General features: G+C 36.9%; 1 protein-coding gene, 1 long non-coding RNA gene and 1 other non-coding gene across 3 annotated transcripts; 2 read left to right on the forward strand and 1 right to left on the reverse strand.

The window, feature by feature from the left end:
* The first annotated feature begins 2,054 nt into the window (after positions 1 to 2,054).
* LOC106389093 lies at positions 2,055 to 4,952 on the forward strand. Its single transcript, XM_048749978.1, has 2 exons — positions 2,055 to 2,975; positions 3,801 to 4,952. The coding sequence occupies exons 1-2, from the start codon at positions 2,081 to 2,083 to the stop codon at positions 4,856 to 4,858; spliced, it is 1,953 nt and encodes a 650-aa protein (XP_048605935.1). The 5' UTR covers positions 2,055 to 2,080; the 3' UTR covers positions 4,859 to 4,952.
* A 128-nt stretch (positions 4,953 to 5,080) lies between these two features.
* On the forward strand, positions 5,081 to 5,153 carry TRNAF-GAA. Its single transcript has one exon. It is a non-coding gene; the product is annotated as a tRNA-Phe (tRNA).
* Positions 5,154 to 5,598: 445 nt separating this feature from the next.
* On the reverse strand, positions 5,599 to 9,966 carry LOC125583319. The gene is made up of 2 exons (XR_007320320.1): positions 6,896 to 9,966; positions 5,599 to 6,005 (listed from the first exon to the last, which is right to left on the reverse strand). It is a non-coding gene; the product is annotated as an uncharacterized LOC125583319 (long non-coding RNA).
* Positions 9,967 to 19,620: the final 9,654 nt, after the last annotated feature.

Consider the following 19,620-nt stretch of genomic DNA (forward strand, 5'->3'; position numbering starts at 1 on the left):
CATCTTTGCACTATGTATATACATTGAATATGTAAGATATTGCATGTTTATTTTCTGGCCACATGTGTATTTAGGATTCTTGGTCTTGGATAACTAAATCATTTGTTGCATCCCCACTCCATGTTCTCATTTTGTGGGCTCTTTCAAGATTAGATGATTGAATCTGGTTATTATTTGATTGATGAAATTGATCTTTTTTTTTTTTTTAATTAACATATTATTTCTATTGTTAGATTCGGGTTTATTATGGACTTTCACTTAAAACCAAAAGTCCATGATAAACCCGAATCTAACATGATCAGAGCCAGCTGGTCCTAAATACTATAAACTCCTGATTAAAATTAAAATTAAAAATTAACCCTTCTGACCGGGTATAAAGGTCGTGATTAACCCTTCCAACCGGGTATAAAGGTTGTGTTAAACTCGCTCGACCGAGTATAAATGTCCTAAAGTTTCGAGATTTCTGGCCGATAAGAGCCATCATCTCGAGGAGGGGTATTAGGGATATATATCCCATATTGGGAATTCTAAAAGACATTAAGTAATATATAAAGGGTTAGGGTCAATCCACTAATCACCAATTGGTTTTAAGTTGGAAGCCCAAACCCGAATCTAACATCTATATTAATTTAGAAAAATTATGTTTGTTCAGTCACTATATAAATTATGTATATTGAATATGTATATTGTGTGTTTATTATAATGAGAGTATAATAATATATTTTTCAAAAAAAATAGCTTTCAAAAAAATTTTTTTTTTGCAGACTTAAATACGCGACAATATTGTAAGTGGCAGAGTGACCTTGATGACAAAGATATAAGTTGATTACATTTTACTCTCTAAATCATTGAATATTTTAGGGATCCAAAATATTAGGAGGTATGGGAACATATTTGGGGTTACTAGAGAGCTTGGGTGGCTCGAAAACACAAGTTTTTGGGTTTGTTCAAGATCGTTTGAGTAACAGAGTAAATGGATGGACTTTCAAATTCTTTATGAAAGGAGGCAAGGAGGTGATCATCAAGACAGTGGTCACAGCTCTACCTAATCATGTTATGTCATGCTACCGTCTCCCTAAGACAGTAACGAAGAAACTAACAAGTTCGACGGCACAATTCTGGTGGAGCTCGGGAGGAAACACAAGAGGGCTTCATTAGAAATCATGGGATAAGATATGTCATTTTAAAGAAGAGGGAGGATTGGGTTTCAAGGATCTCACGGATTTTTAATGTTATAATATGTTGATATGAGTAATTTATTATTAAACTGCTGCAATATCTTATAATGAACCAGTCACAAATATTTCGCAAACGCAATAATTTTCAAACATTGTACCAGTCATACAAAACGCTTAATAACGCTTGAAACCGCAACCACCCGCATCCGCAAACTTCCGCATCCGCAGCCGCAACCGCTGCATTTAAACCAGTCGGCCCTTACTGTATTTACTATATACAAAGGGAAAAATACACTCTAAAATTTACTCAGAGACATTAAGTAAAATATGTTTTACTCTAGTTTATTTCTTCTTTCCTCCCACGTCTTTTTACTTTCCTCTCAACTCTACCTTTTTTTTTTATAATTCGTTGGTATTTGGTGAATCAAGACCAACCGACTAGTCCTTTAGGAGCATGTCCATCGGTCTCAGAAAGACCTGGTTTCGAACTTTAAGTCTGATGTACCATTCGACCATTGTGTAGTTATAATATAATTGGAGGATAAAAGGTTTCGAATATTTACTTTCTTGCCAATCACAAACCGAAGTGAAAATTTTTACCAATCAGAATCTGTAAAATTATCCAGCCGCCGTATGAGACCAATCAATCCATCATCTGTTAAGCACCCAAAAACTAGTTTTCTCACCATCTCCACGACATACACAAATGTCTTCTGCATCTATTTTCCACGTATTTTAATTTTACGGATAAAGATCCTAACCGAGACTGCAACGTCATTACACACGTACGGATCATTAATGTTCCGTTCACACACAGTCAAACTCTTCCCCGCCATCAATCCTCGCTATAAATACGCCACTCGCTTACCACCACCGATTCATCAAATCTTACAGTTATAGCAATGGACACTCCAAGTGGCACTATCATCTTCACCACCGTTGGTCGCACTCACTACGGCTTCGACGTTTTCTCTCTCCACATCGCCTCCTCCGTCGAACGCCGTTTAACAGACGGAGTTTCCGTCAACTTCAACGCTCAGTTCGCTGACGACAACGGTAACGATATCGTGTTCGTTTCGGAACGAGCTGGATCTGCCCGGATTTTCAGAACCCGACCCGGGAATTCCAAACCCGAGCAGCTTCCCGGAGCTCCGGAAAGCTTCTTCCACGACCGTCCAATCATCACTCAAGACAACACTCTCTACTTCATCTCCGCTCACGAGCAGCCTGATCGCCATTTCAAGAACTGGACAGCGCTCTACTCCGTGAACAGCCAAGGGAAAGAAGTGACACGTGTCACTCCACCAGACACCGCCGACTTCAGCCCCGCGGTTTCTAAATCGGGAAAGTATTTCGCCGTGGCGTCGTACGGATCTCGCTCATGGGGCGGCGAGTTTCACGAGATCAACTCTGACATCGTTGTCTTCAAACCATCTGAGCCGGAGAAGAGAGTGGTTCTCTGCGAACGCGGCGGATGGCCGACTTGGTCCGGCGACTCAACCGTCTTCTTCCACCGCCAAGCTGACGACGGTTGGTGGAGCATTTACCGGTTTGACATACCGGAGAGTCTCAATCTCTCTCCGATCAAACCGGTCCGAGTCACTCCACCTGGACTCCACTGCTTCACTCCTGCAGCTTTCCACGACGGAAAACGAATCGCCGTCGCGACTCGCCGCCGCGGCGTCAACCACCGTCACATCGAGATTTTCCACCTCGAGCACAAAACGTTTCAGGCGGTTACTGAGCCGCTCAACCCGAGCTTCCACCATTACAACCCCTTCGTCTCTGCTAGGCCTGGGCATTCGGGGTCCCAATCGGTTTTCGGTTTTGTCCAATCGGGTCTCGGTTTTTCGGTTTTATCAAAATCAGCCCCATTCGGATTATATAAAAATTCGGTTCGGGACCGGTTCGGGTTTTATCGGGTTCGGATCGGGGTTAGTAAATCTTCAAAGAACCGGTACAACCCGGTGTACTTTCGGGTTTTGGGTTCCAACCGGTTCTTCGGTTTTAAAGTACTTGATTTATACCTATTTTGTAACCAAAACATAAGTAAAATCGGTTCTTCGGGTTTAAAGTACTTGATTTGTACCTATTTTGTAACCAAAACATAAGTAAAATCGATTCAGAAATAAGAAAAAAACATCAAACATGATCATTCAAAGTCAAACGAAAGGTATACGTTGTTATTGATAGAAAGAAAACCAATAAATGAAATCATAAAACGAAAAATTAAGTTATCATGAAATGAAAAAATTATTCAATGAAAATAAAACCAAAATCTAAAAATTTCAAGCCTCAACCGCCACTTTCAACCATCAACCTTCATGTAGTAGATAGTTATTGTAGATGTTTAATAATATCTTAGTGTATTTTGGCTACATATCAGGAATTGAAATCATGTTTGGTACAAGTTCTTTTTGGCATTTTGAATGTTTCGGGTTCTATCGGATACCCATTTAATTTCGGGTTCGGTTCGGATAATACCCATAACCCGAAATACCATAAAACAAGATCCATTCGGTATTTATGTCGGGTTCGGATCGGTTCGGATTCATTTTCATCGGATCGGGTTTGGTTCGAATTTTCGGGTTCGGTTTATTTGCCCAGCCCTAGTCTCTGCAAACTCCGAGTTCCTCGGCTACCACCGATTCCGCGGCGAGTCGACTCAGGGCGAGTCAACCGTCCCGAACCTAGAATCAATCGTCTCGCCAATCAAAACACTCCGTTTGCTGAGATTAAACGGATCGTTCCCGTCGTCATCACCTGACGGAGACCTGATCGCGCTGAACTCGGACTTCGACATCAACGGTGGGATCAAAGTCGCGAGATCCGACGGTTCAAAACGATGGACGCTGATCAAAGACCGTACAGCCTTCTACAACTCGTGGAGCCCCACGGAGCGCCACGTCATCTACGCATCTCTCGGTCCTATCTTCCGTCCCGCGGGAATCGCGGTTCAGATCGCTCGGATTCAATTCTCACCGTCGGATCTAACCGCTGATAGAGAAGAGGTTCCTTGTGAAGTGAAGTTTCTCACTCTAGATAACACCGGGAACAACGCCTTCCCGTCTTGCTCTCCCGACGGTAAGTCCGTCGTGTTCCGATCCGGACGATCAGGTCACAAGAATCTTTACATTCTCGACGCCGTTAACGGAGAGTCTGAAGGCGGGGAGGGGATACGGCGTTTGACGGAGGGGCCGTGGATCGACACTATGCCTTGCTGGTCTCCGAAAGGAGATCTCATTGGATTCTCGTCGAACCGGCACGATCCGTCGAACGACGCCGCGTTTGGCGCTTACGTGGTGAGGCCCGACGGTTCTGGTTTGAGGAGGATCGAAATCGCGGGGCCCGAGGGGTCGGAGGAAGCGGCGAGGGAGAGGGTTAATCACGTGAGTTTTAACAAGGATGGTGATTGGATAGTTTTCACGGCGAATCTCGGTGGGATTACGGCGGAGCCGGTGGCGATTCCGAATCAGTTTCAGCCGTACGGAGATTTGTACGTTGTCAAGTTGGACGGAACTGGGTTGAGGAGGCTGACGTGGAATGGGTATGAAGATGGGACTCCGACGTGGCATACTGTGGATGATTTGGGTCTGAGTGGGTTGAGTTTGAACGGTCAAGATGGAGACAAGCTTGAAGGTCAGTTTGAGGAGCCCCTGTGGATTACTTGCGACATCTGAATGTTTTTATCATAATAAAATCTCATCCATTGGAGAGAATACGTATGTAATATATTTTTCATCGAATATAACATGTTAAATGGGTTTGCATTAATTTAAATGTCGTAAACTAACTGGTCACAAGTTCGAACCATATCCATATCACATTTTTATTTTTTTAATTTAATCGGGTTGAACCTCCTTTTACGGACATTCATACTATAACCAAATTTATTAACAAAAGCGGGGATAGCTCAGTTGGGAGAGCGTCAGACTGAAGATCTGAAGGTCGCGTGTTCGATCCACGCTCACCGCAATTTTTTTTTCTTTTAAGCCAATTGGGCCTTAATCTTAAATATACTCGGTCCAATTGTTTGGTTGACATTCTAAAAGTTTTACTATTGGTTTAGTTTTTAATTAAGCACATTGGGCTTTAGCTTTATATATAGTCGGCCCAAATGTTTGGTTAACTAATTCGGAGATGGTCGATATTTCTTTTCATGTTCAGCTTATGTCTCCACTTGATACAAGTGAGATAAAGCATTTATACGTAGTTAGGAATGCCCATTGGACCTTAATCTTAAAATATACTCGGTTCAAGTGTTTTGTTGACATTCTGAAAATTTTACTATTGGTTTAGTTTTTAATTAAGCACATTGGGCTTTAGTTTTAAATATATCTGGTCCAAACGTTTGGCTGACTTATTCGGAGATGGCTGACATTTCTTTTCATGTTCAACTTATGTCTCCATACACATGTGGTTAATGAATGAAAAAAAGTTCCACATTGATAGTTGGAGAAATAATTAACTAACATATAAAGAGTTATGACTATTTCACTTACTGTCAATTGGTTAAAGTTGGAAATCTACGATAAATCTGAATATAACATGGTTCAAATCGTTGATGGTAACTGTGGAAAGGACGTTGGTCTTCATGGAGGCGGAGCTTTAGTGCGTGGTTCCGGCACCATTGCTTCTACTCCCCTTGTAACCACATGTGTGTGGCCAGAAACGTGGCCATGTCCTCATCATCTCTGCACCTTTTATCCTTGTCTTTTTGGTAGATTAGGTCATATGGTTTATCTTAATCCATAGTGTAGTGAGTTGGAGTTAATTGGGCTAACACTCTAATAATGTTCTATTGGACTTTCATAATATATGATTTGGCTGACAGAAAAACAAATATTTGTAAAGAATTATGCATGACTTTATAATGTTTTTGTTATCTAAATTACTTTTATCTTAATAGTTGAATAAACGAGAGATATATTCTATTACATGTTAGAGCACTGATATTAGTTTTCTCTTTTAGTGAATCAAATTTCTAAGCATATAAAGTAGAATTTATATAATTTAATGATAGCGTTCCAAAAATAATATATATATATATATATATATATATATATATATATATATATAATTTAATGATAAAATAATTACAATTTGGTTAAAAACTACTTAAACCAAAACTTGAGGGTATCTAAATTCGATGAATTCAGTATTGTGCCTATTTTTTTATAAACAGAAAACAAAAACTAAAACTGAAAACTGAAAACATCACACTGAATTATGAATTAAAAACCACAACTCCTTAAAGTGAATATAAGAGTTTAGAAACCTCTTTATCGAGTTTTTATGGCGAAAGAGTTTCTAATATGAATCGAACTAGAAACGAACTTCACGCTATGCCCCTAGATATTTTACCATCACCATTTGATTTAAAAAATAATTAAAGAGATTTGTAATCATAAGTGGTTTTGAATAGTATGTACCTTTTATGTTTTAATCTTTGTAATACGTTTTTCTTTCAAAAACAAAAATCTTTGTAATACGTGCTTGCATGGTTGCATACTATTTAAGTTATGGTGCAACGGCATAACGGATTGATAAATTTATAAAATAACAAGGTAACTTTTTGTTTCTGTTACACTCCTCGTTCTACAATTCTAAGCGTGACGAAATAACAACGTAGTACTGGCGAAATTTATACCAGTTAGAAAAAAACTCTCACATCTAAACTTTCATTGCCGTTGACGGAAGAAGAAAGAAAAACTTACATTAACAACGCCTGGGTAAAACAGGATGTGAGCCCGATTGTTCAGCGCGTCGACGACTGCCTCGTGAATCCCCGGGAGCCGCTTGATAGCTCTCTCGACAGATCCAGCACAAGCAGAGCAAGTCATCCCAACTATGCGGAAAACTGCCATGGAAGCCGCCTCTTCATACTCCTGTGGCGCCGTTTCCCTAAGCGATCCGCTGCCGACAGACCATTCACTTAATCTCTCTTTCCACATGGATGTGAGTTTCGTCACCATGGAAAGGTCACCTAGTAAAGTTCCCATTCTTGGTTGCAATTTTCTCACGCTCTCTAGAATTTGAAAGCTACAATTTCTAACTATTAAATAGAAACGCAGAAGTATAAATGGGCCGAACTGTAAATTTACTCTCTTTATTTTTGGTTTGTTTTAAATTTACTCAGTGTCTAATAGCCATAAGAATAAGGGCAAGCAAGTGCCTTGCCACCTTTGTTATCATTTCCTATTACTATTTTCATTATTATTATTTTTATAACCAGTTTATTAAGAGTATGATTAACCCGGAGTTTTTAGGATGAGGTTCTTAGCTAAGAACCCCACTCTAAAAACTCCGGGTTAATCATGGTCTAACTATATACCTCAACCATGGTTATACAAGTTAACCAGTGTTTTCATATCCACACACTAATCCGCAGTCGAACTTGCAAAACTTACTGACTCATATATAATCCGGTTTGAAGTCAATGAAAAACCCAATAACCCGATAAAACCCTCTATCAGTCCGCAATCATGTCATTTCTATTACTATTTTCATTATTATTTTTAATAACCAGTTAACTATACCTAAACTATATATGATTACATAAGTTAAACTCAAAAAGCCCAAAAATTGGGGTTAGTTTGCTAGCTAACAAGCTACAACGATAAATAAAAATTGAATAGCCAAGAACAGAAGAGTGGGGCTTGAGGGAGGATCAAATTGCGCCCAAGAAAGTGGATTTAGCTGGATTTGGATCGTGTACTTCACCTTTTGGATGATCTTGATCTGAGGTTACTGCTAGACGTTGATATAAAGCCTAGAGTTTTGTTTCTTTCAAGTAAATAAAGGTTTGATAGCACAATTTAATGATCAGAGCAACATTTTGTCCTAAGAAGGGTTTTTCAACCATTTAGTCTTTGCTTCAAGATCACTAGGAGGGTAAAGATCAAGGGGCGAATAAAAGAAAGACAATATTGCATAAAAAAATAAATGTTGTTGATTTTCATCAAATGAATCGCACAAGCTACAAACAGTTGGGACTTGGACTCCCCACTAGCGCAACCTGTCTTGTAACTAATTGATTTATAGCCAGGGAAACAAGTTTAGGAGTTCGTCTCAAGGAACCGCACTTGTTTATGCCAAAAGATAGCAGATCTTTACGAAATTTGTTTGTCATGAAAGTATTATTTTTTCTAAGGAAGTCAATTTTTCTTTTCTTTTTGGCAACCATTCTTTATTGGAGAGTTCTTTTCAATAAAATTTCGTAAGAAAGTGTCACATTTCTTTATTTTCCTTTTCCCTAAAGACAAAGTTAAAGTTTTTCTTGTTTAATTATAAAGGGAGAAGGCGAAAGATCGTAATACCCTTTGTGCTTAATCTGAATTTTGTATGTTTAGTCTGAATATTGTGTGTTCGAAATGAAATCATGAATTCGATGTTGATTATTTGAAATATATTTATTGAAAGATCAAAGATTGGTTAAAAGACAAAAATAATGAAATTGTCAATGAGTAATGAACTCGTCAAGACAGTTAGCTATGAAAACTTTAGTTCTTGTGCTGATTTTTGAGTGATTATGAATGATCATTTTTGAGTTAGGTCTCCTTTATTTATAGCATACTTCTTTATTTTCTTTCTAAGTCGGTATATGGTCAATCCTTTGACAGCCTTTATCTAACTGGGTAGAGTTCGGTCGACTTGATGGCCATGTCGAGAGATATAATCCATCTCCAATAAAAAGTCTCCTCAATTTATTGTGAGAAACGAAGTCGATCTCGATGAATTACTAAGAATGAATTTTGAAAGTAAAAGAATTTGGCTTGATTTGTCTTTCAAATGTTGCCAAGCTATCGTATCAGTATTGTTTCCTAAGGGCATCATTAACTCTTAACTCATGATTTGACACTTTTTTGTTTGTTTATTTTTTATTTTTACATTTTTCGGCTAAGAGACGGCTCTTATATCTCTTAGCCGAAGCTAAGAACCCCAGTTAATAGACTGGGGTTAATGATGGTCTAAGGTCTTCGTTAGTTTTCCGCAAACTAGTTATCTAGAACTTTGGTTATCAATAACTATTTGTACCATTTTCCAATCATTAAATCGGCCCTCTGGTTTTATCTTGGAAAGTAGAATCGTGGTCTCCTCAAAATGCGGGAACGTGGCATCGCCAGGGTTTATAGACATAATAATTGGGGGTGATTGGTAAGTGATGTGAGTGTTTTCTACAGCTCATTTTTTTTCTACATCCACATCCACATCTACTTTAGTTTACCAATCATGCTTTAAGAAAAAATTTAAAGCTACAGCCATAAAAACTAAAATAGAAAACAAAATAGCTTTGGAAATCAATTTTTCTAGAGATTTATATTTAGTGCTCTAGAAATAATTAATCTACAGCTACAACAATAAATTCTACAGCTATTATTCTAAAGTCAAAAAATAAAAACCACAACACTTACCAATCATCCCCAATGATAATCTTTCTTCGTCTTCTGCACAGTATCATTATAAATACGAGACTCCTCTCCTTATTACCTTAATTCCCCTAATGATCAACGTAGTTTTCTCTCTCGTCCTCTCTCTTTTCTTCGTCTTTATTTTAACTTACTTCCAGATCTACCACTATATATTTAGTAATTTCTCAGATATGCTCCAAGTTCTTCATCCATTCTTCAACATAAAATGTCTTGTATAAATAAATGTTCAAGGAAAGAGAAGAAAATTGCTACTGTGGTGAGTTCGGATTCAGAAGAATCTGGAACTTCCAGTCTGACTAACGACCTAGTAAGACGACATTAGGGAGATGTGATTGATACAGATTTTCTAGATTGTGCCCAACTGGATGTAATTCAATATGTTTCGGGCTGAAGGAGAAGGAAGTTGATGACGAGGAGATGCCAACAAGGAAGTCGGTCATCGATCTGAAGCGACCTTCTTGGCATCCCTAATACACTAAAATTGATTTTTTACTATTGCAAGCTAACAGTGATTGTTGTAATACTGTAGATTCAATTCCAGAGGACCGTTTCTACACTTTATTCTTATGAGTTCAATATCAAGCTAACACAATTTATTTCATTCAAATAAAATAATTCAAAATAAACTAGACAATAACCAAGTTGAAATGGGTTGGTTTTCAGATTATAAAATATCTTAATCTAGGGTGAAAAATCGAGTGTCAAACGATCATGATCCAAACATCTATTCAAAGGTTATCTAGGCGTGAGTCTAGAACTCGAAATACACAAATAGATCGATCCACTTTCATGGCATCTCCCCTTTTTCAAGCGATCTCAATACTTAAAATATCATTTGGATTAAAACAAGATGATAAACATTATTGCTCAGATTCAATTACTTTACAATTTTCCCTAACATCTACTTTCGCTGGTTAGGGACAAGCTGCCCATTCATGTTGTTTCTAGCAACCTAAACACTTTTGATGATTAGATTAAACCTAGTTTCAAATACTAAGTGATCAGTTTAATGCAGGCAATAAGCGTAACCATGAATTGAGCAAATCAACAATTACCTAATTTTTGTTTAGCTCATCAATCTAACACCCTAGACAAAGCAAGCTGACTACTCAGCCATTAACAAAAAAATACATAGACAAATAATGAAGAAAACATGAATAACGATTGCAAAAAGAATGAAATAGGGTTCAGGGATTCTGCTCTACATCAAGAGAGAGAGAGAGTATCGATCATTCTCCCCTACAAGGTGGCAAATCGCAAGTATCTCCTTAGTATGTGTTCTATGTAAAAACTGAAGTAGTTCTAAAAACTAAATGAAACATTTCATATATAAGAGGTCACAGGCGGGTGGGAGAAAGAGAGGGATCCCTAGGGCAAATCCATGATTTTTTGGAAACTTCCTTAAAAGTCTCAGGCTAAGGAGCAGCTGCTCCATTCTTAATTCGGCTGCTCTGTTCTGAAATCTCCAAATTGCACTTTTCTGCATACTTCCCTGAAAATGCTCTACAACCTACTTCGGACCTGTAATGGCTCGAAAATAACTAAAACAAATCGATAAAGAATTGAAAGCACTTTAAGAAAACTATATACAATTTGTCAAAAATGCAATATATCAATCCCAACCAATGACCCTTTATCTTCAGGCCTTATTCCAATCAGGCCATGTAAAGACGATTACTCTATTTACCAAAATGAGATCCCAAATGAGGACGTTAGATCTGTCTGTCATTGAAGGCCAGAATTAGAAGAACCCTCTACTAACTATGTCTAAAGTATAAAGCATCAAAGAACTCATATCTCTTCTAAATGTTGGTACCAACTTCACTTTTATGATCCCTAAACCTGACCAAAGGACATGGGCCCCACTAGTCAGATATGTGTGCATCTATGAATCATGATTCGAAAAAGATGACAAACTATGGTTCCCCATCCCCATCTCATCAACTCATACTGCAACAGGCGTGAGGTCGCCCTTTCTAAATTGCGATTGTATTGATGGTAGTGGTTGCCAAGATCAACGTGTCAATGTATTCTACGGTCTTTGTTAGTGTTAGGTATGAAAAAAATATTTGTCTTTGTAGGGCCTGTTGTCCGTTTTCTGGTCCATCCGTCTCTGAGTAGGGCTCTCAGATCAGGTCTAGAGTGGGTTGAAATCTGCCTCCAACACTCGTTATAGCAGATCCTGAAGTATTTTTAACTGGTTCAACTGTACACCTAATATTTGCATCTACAAACATCTTCATTCCATACAATTTTCTTTGAGGTCCTGATACATTAAAATTGTGTCTTTACTACTGCAAGCTAACAGTGGTAAATGTCGTATTTGAGATTCAATTTCAGAAGAACGTTCTTACACTTTATTTCTATGAGTTCGATATAAAGCTAAGACAAATCGATTTAATGAAAATAAAAGAATGAAAATAAGCAAGTGACAGAAGGAGATTTGGTTTGGTTTTCAGATTATAAAAAGATACCAAGTCTAGGGCGATAGATCGGGTGTCAAGCGATCATGAGCCAAATAACTATTCAAGGATCAATTCAAAACAAGTCTAGAACTCGAAATACACATGAAGATCGATCCATTCTTGTGGTATCTCATCTTTTATCAAGCAATCATAATGTCTAAGTTGTCATGTGGATTAGAATATGAAGACAAACATTATGCTTGGATTCGTTGGTTCACAACACGCCCTAACATCTACTTTCGCTTGTTAGGGGTGAGTTTCCCATTCAAGTTATTTCTAGCAACCTAAAACACTTTTGATGAATAGATTAAACCTAGAATCAAACACTAAGTGTACAGTTTAGTGCAAGCTTTAAGCTCAACAATGAATGGAGACAATCACACCAATAACTCTTATATGTATTTATCTCATGGATCTCGACACCCTAACACCCTAGACCTAACTACTGACTACTAAACCATGAACAGAGAAAACACATAGATAATAGATGAAGAAAACATGTTTGAATCAATAATGATAAGCAAAGAGAGTTAAGAAATCTTCTCCAAAGGGTGTAGAAATTCTTCTCCCTCAAAGTTACAAAGTATCAAGCTCTCTCTCTCTCTATTAATCTCTCTAAAAAGTTCCATAGTCTGATAAGAATAATCGAAAACGGTATATTGTAGGTCTGTGGCGGTTAGAAAAAGGAATCCTTAGGTCAAACCCCGAAATATTGGAATTTTTCTTAAAAATCTCAGGCGCAGGAGCGGCGGCTGATCCATTCGGCTGCTCCATTCTGAAAATCTCCAATTTGCGTTCTTTTCCGCCTCTTTTACTCCAAGTGATCCACATTCCAACAAAGACAGCTCAAGACATGTAATGATACGAACTAGACTAAAAACTCGATAAAGACTTAAATCACTTTTAAAACATTGTTATAATGTGTCAAAAACACAATAGAGCAAGTTCCGTCTGTTTCTCTCTCTCAATTTCAGAGCTTAGCTCATTTTTCCAGCCATCTCACTATCGCAAAACTATTTTTTATTTTCTCTTTACTTCAAATTAAAGTGCTATTAAAATAGCAGAATTTGGTGTCAATCAGTCACTCCTTTCTTTTGGATTTGGTGTCACTCAGTCATTCCTAAAAAGTCATCATTCCATCATGTTTTATTGTTTTTTACTGGTTGATGATTATGTAAAAGACTTGCCCGTTAAAACAGATTTATCAGTTTCACTATTTTCTGTCCTTTGTAGACAAATCTCCAAACTTTCAGATGTAAGTGAAATAAATAATGGACTGAAGCGAACCTAACATATATTTTCTTCTACTAACAAAAGGCGAAGACGAAGTGGAGATAGTGCTTGCTTTGTATTAACTGATTAAAGTCTGAAAATCCTCTCTTCATCTTTTTTGTTTGTTTGTTTGCTAGTTCTTTCTACTTTTCCTTTTCTCCCACTCAAACCCTTATCTAACCCTTGTAATCGATTAATTTATCTTTAAAAAAAATTACCTAATGAATTTTATGCTTCACCGATTTTGCTGAATCTGTTATAAGATAAACATTGAAATGATCATCCACTCCTTTACCAACTCAAGCACTATGATCATCTACTCATCAAGCACTATGATCACCCACTCATTTACCAAATTAAGCACCATCTTTGTTATTTTATGTATTGTTGTTCACTATAAATATCATCACTCATCTCACTCTTTTGTATAACAAAATAAGAAGAAGAGTTTATAATCAAAGAATCATTACATCTCATCTCTCTTCTCCCTCTTTATAACAAATATTCTCTCTTGCATATTTATTGTATATCTTCTTTCTGCGGAGAGAAATTTTCGCTCTTATTTAAATTTTTCGACACTATAAAATCATAAGTTATTTTACAAAACGTTATCAGCACGATCGTCCTCTAAATTGGTAAAATTTATTTGTATCATTTATAGCCTACTATAATGGTCGGTATACCGCCTCTACTATTATTTATATCATGTTATAATGACCGGAATACCGCATATATTATTTATTAGTAATTTTATTAATTTATTGGTCGGCCGAACCGCCTTATATTCTGTTTATTATTTATTGGTCGGCCGAGCCGCCTTATATTTTGTTTATTATTAATTGGTCGGCCGAGCCGCCGTATAATTTATTTATTACCCTGCATTGACCGGCTGAGCCGTCGCATGATTTGTTGTCATAACATAAATATTTCATTGCCATCTTTTTTATTTTTATTTTTTCATATAAATACTTCTTTCCATTCTCAGTTGCAGACTGAGTGTCATACCCTTGACGATATATGTCTTTGAAACTCAACAAATTTCTCTTAGAATTTGGAGAATATAAGACATTATCAATGGAAAACTTTGTTCCATTAGGCAACATAAAGTCTGCTTTGCCAATTCCTTCGATCAGGTCTGTAGGACATGATATTGTGTTTACAGTCATTTTTACTGACTTTAAAATAGAGAAATATCTCTTATCTTTCAGTATAGTGTGCGTTGTGCCACTATCTGGTATGCAAACTTCTCTACCAATTTGCTTAGTTGTTGTTCCATTTGCTTTCTTATCCATTTCAATTTAGAGGACGATCGTGCTGATAACGTGTTGTAAAATAACTTATGATTTTATAGTGTCGAGAAAATTAAATAAGGGCGAAAATTTCTCTCCGCAGAAAGAAGATATACAATAAATATGCAAGAGAGAATATTTGTTATAAAGAGGGAGAAGAGAGATGAGATGTAATGATTCTTTGATTATAAACTCTTCTTCTTATTTTGTTATCCAAAAGAGTGAGATGAGTGATGGTATTTATAGTGAACAACATTACATAAAATAACAAAGATGGTGCTTAACTTGGTAAATGAGTGGGTGATCATAGTGCTTGATGAGTAGATGATCATAGTGCTTGAGTTGGTAAAGGAGTGGATGATCATTTCAATGTTTATGTGGCACTATGATCATCTACTCATCAAGCACTATGATCACCCACTCATTTACCAAGTTAAGCACCATCTTTGTTATTTTATGTAATGTTGTTCACTATAAATACCATCACTCATCTCACTCTTTTGGATAACAAAATAAGAAGAAGAGTTTATAATCAAAGAATCATTACATCTCATCTCTCTTCTCCCTCTTTATAACAAATATTCTCTCTTACATATTTATTGTATATCTTCTTTCTGGGGGAAAAAATTTTCGCCCTTACTTAAATTTCTCGACACTATAAAATCATAAGTTATTTTACAACACGTTATCAGCACGATCGTCCTCTAAATTGAAATGGATAAGAAAGCAAATGGAACAACAACTAAGCAAATTGGTAGAGAAGTTTGCATACCAGATAGTGGCACAACGCACACTATACTGAAAGATAAGAGATATTTCTCTACTTTAAAGTCAGTAAAAATAACTGTAAACACAATATCAGGTCCTACAGACCTGATCGAAGGAATTGGCAAGGCAGACTTTATGTTGCCTAATGGAACAAAGTTTTCCATTGATAATGCCTTATATTCTCCAAATTCTAAGAGAAATTTGTTGAGTTTCAAAGACATATACCGTCAAGGGTATGACACTCAGTCTGCAACTGAGAATGGAAAGAAGTATTTACATATAACTTCTGAAAAATCAGGCAAAGGCCTTGTACTGGAAAAATTTCCAGAACTTCCTTCTGGATTGCATCACACTTATATTGATGCTATAGAATCACATCTTGTGATCAAAAGAAATCCAGAAGATGTTACATTATGGCATGATCGTCTTGGTCACCCAGGCACTACAATGATGGGAAAAATCATTGAAAGCTCACATGGTCATTCAATAAAAACCCGAGATATATACCAAAGTAATAAAATGACACCAACCAAAATTGACAAAGAATCACCAAAGTTTTTGGAAAGAATCCAAGGTGATATTTGTGGACCAATACATCCACCGTGTGGACCATTCTACTACTTTATGGTATTAATCGATGCATCGAGTAGATGGTCACATGTTTGTTTGTTATCATCTCGAAATATGGCATTTGCGAGATTTCTAACTCAAATAATCAAATTAAGAGCACAGTTCTCAGATTATCCAATTAAAAGAGTTAGATTAGATAACGCTGGTGAATTCACATCCCAAGCTTTTAATGATTATTGTATGGTATCAGGGATTGAAGTAGAGCATTATGTTGCTCATGTTCATACACAAAATGGTTTGACAGAATCATTAATTAAACGGCTGCAACTAATTGCAAGGCCATTGATCATGAGATCAAAACTCCCAACCTCTGTATGGGGACATGCTATTTTGCATGCAGAAGCACTAATTCGGATAAGACCAAGTGCATACCATAGATATTTCCCATTACAGTTAGCATTTGAAAAAGAACCAAATATCTCTCATCTAAAAATCTTTGGTTGTGCGGTTTATATTCTAATAGCACCATCACAACGTACAAAGATGGGACCGCAAAGACGGTTGGGAATATATATTGGCTATGATTCTCCATCAATAATAAGATACCTAGAACCACAAACTGATGATGTGTTTACGGCACGATTTGCCGATTGTCATTTCAATGAGAAAGAATTCTCAACTCTAGGGGGAGACAATAAGCAAATAGGAAAAGAGATCAAATGGAGTGTACCATCGTTATTACACCTTGATCCTCCTACGAAACAGTCAGAACTAGAAGTTCGACGTATCATGCATTTACAAAATATAGCAAATCAGCTACCTGATGCATTTGCTGATACCAAAATGGTAACTAAATCACATATACCCGCTGCAAATACTCATGCTCGTATTGAAACGGTGGAACGGCAGTTGAGACACGTGAATCAGGAACACGTTTAAAGCGCGGTAGACCTATTGGTTCAAAGGATAAACTTCCTAGAAAACGTAAGGAATGTGAAAAGCATGATACTCCAAAAATAGCGGAAAATATTTTGGAAGAAGCGAATTGTGAATCGAACGACAATATAGAGCATCATGAATCTGATGGAAATCACGAGATTTCTATCAATTACATCCATAATGGAAAGATATGGAAACGAAATGAGATGGATGATATTGATGACGTTTTCTCATACCTTTTAGCAAAGGAAATTAATGAAGAAAACGAAGATCCAGAACCAAAGTCTGTATATGAATATCAAAAGAGACATGACTGGATAAAATGGAAAGATGCGATTCAAGTCGAAATAGATTCGCTTAACAAAAAAAACGTATTCGGACCTATTGTGCTCACACCCAAAGATATAAAACTTGTTGGGTACAAATGGGTGTTTGTCCGAAAAAGAAATGAGAAAAACGAGATTACAAGATACAAAGCTCGTCTCGTAGCCCAAGGTTTCTCTCAAAGGCCAGGAATTGATTATGAGGAAACTTATTCTCCTGTTATGGACGCAATCACATTTAGATTCCTGATGAGTCTAGTGGCCAATGAAAATTTAGAAATGCGTCTCATGGATGTCGTTACGGCATATTTACATGAATCATTAGATATTGATATCTATATGAGAATCCCAGATGGATTTAAAATGCCAGAAACGTTAAGTTCCAAACCTAAAGAGTTATGTGCAATAAAATTGCAAAGATCATTATATGGGTTAAAACAATCTGGACGAATGTGGTATAATCGTCTCAGCGAACACTTAACAAAAGAAGGATACACGAATGATCCTATATGCCCTTGTGTTTTCATAAAGAAAACAACATCCGGATTTGTGATAATCGCGGTGTACGTTGATGATCTTAATATTATTGGAACTCAAAACGAAATCCAAAAGGCATCAAACTATCTAAAAGGAGAATTTGAGATGAAAGATCTCGGGCAGACAAAATATTGTCTAGGATTACAAATTGAGCATTCTCAAAAGGGTATATTTGTACACCAGTCTACATATACCAAACGAGTATTGAAACGCTTTAACATGGATAAAGCAACTCCTCTTAGCACCCCGATGGTCGTTAGATCACTTAATGTTGAAAATGATCCGTTTCGACCATCTGAGGAAAATGAAGAAATACTTGGTCCTGAAACTCCATATTTAAGTGCAATTGGAGCTCTTATGTATCTTGCAAATTGTACTCGACCTGGCATATCTTTTGCCATTAATCTTTTAGCGAGATTCAGTTCGTCTCCTACACGAAGACATTGGAATGGAATTAAACATGTCTTTCGTTACCTTCAAGGAACAACTGATTTAGGCTTGATTTAGGCTTGTTTTATCCTAAAAGTTCAAAAGGTCAAATGATTGGTTTTGCAGATGCAGGTTATTTGTCAGATCCACACAAAGCTCGATCCCATACAGGATATGTTTTTACAATTGGAGGCACCACCATATCTTGGCATTCTCAGAAGCAGACACTTGTTGCTACTTCTTCAAATCACGCTGAGATCATTGCACTCCATGAAGCAAGTAGAGAATATGTATGGCTAAGATCAATAAGCCGACACATCTGTTCAAGCAGTGGGATTGGCGAAAATACGGAGCCAACTATTCTATATGAAGATAATGCAGCATGTGTTGCTCAAACAAAGGAAGGATATATCAAAAGCGATAGAACCAAACATATACCTCCGAAGTTCTTCTCATACACTCAAGAGCTCGAGAAGAATAAAGATATCGAAGTAAGATATGTTTGATCATGCGACAATGCAGCCGACCTCTTCACAAAATCACTACCTACCTCGGTATTCAGAAAACATGTCCATAACATTGGAATGCGCCATCAGAAGGATCTATGATTGCTCATTCGAGGGGGAGCTTACATAGTTGTACTCTTTTTACCTTACTATGGTTTTTCCCATTGGGTTTTCCATGACTAGGTTTTTAACGAGGCACTACGTAATACAAGATGAATGATCAAGGGGGAGTGTTATAAGATAAACATTGAAATGATCTTCCACTCCTTTACCAACTCAAGCACTATGATCATCTACTCATCAAGCACTATGATCACCCACTCATTTACCAAATTAAGCACCATCTTTGTTATTTTATGTATTGTTGTTCACTATAAATACCATCACTCATCTCACTCTTTTGTATAACAAAATAAGAAGAAGAGTTTATAATCAAAGAATCATTACATCTCATCTCTCTTCTCTCTCTTTATAACAAATATTCTCTCTTGCATATTTATTGTATATCTTCTTTCTGCGGAGAGAAATTTTCGCCCTTATTTAAATTTCTCGACACTATAAAATCATAAGTTATTTTACAACAGAATCTATTTTTTAAAGTTTTGCCTTTTTTGATAGATGACAGTCTCGACAACACAGATCTTTGATCATTCACAAATAATCCAGTTAAAATCAGGTTACCAGTGTTGAGACTCATGGCTGATATAGTTCAACCTAGAACAAGAATCAAACGCACAAAACAAACTCGTCGACATAGAAGGAGACGGAACAACTAGAAAATAAAGACACAAGCAATTATTTACCCATGATTCATCTAGAATAGTTACGTCTCTGGACCTGGTAAAAAGTAATCCATTATAATCTTTATAACAAGGCACCTCTTCTTTCCCTCAAGCTTACAATTTGGCTTTC

The sequence above is a fragment of the Brassica napus genome, chromosome C3 (assembly GCF_020379485.1).
Source record: "Brassica napus cultivar Da-Ae chromosome C3, Da-Ae, whole genome shotgun sequence".
In the NCBI taxonomy this organism is placed as follows: domain Eukaryota; kingdom Viridiplantae; phylum Streptophyta; class Magnoliopsida; order Brassicales; family Brassicaceae; genus Brassica; species Brassica napus.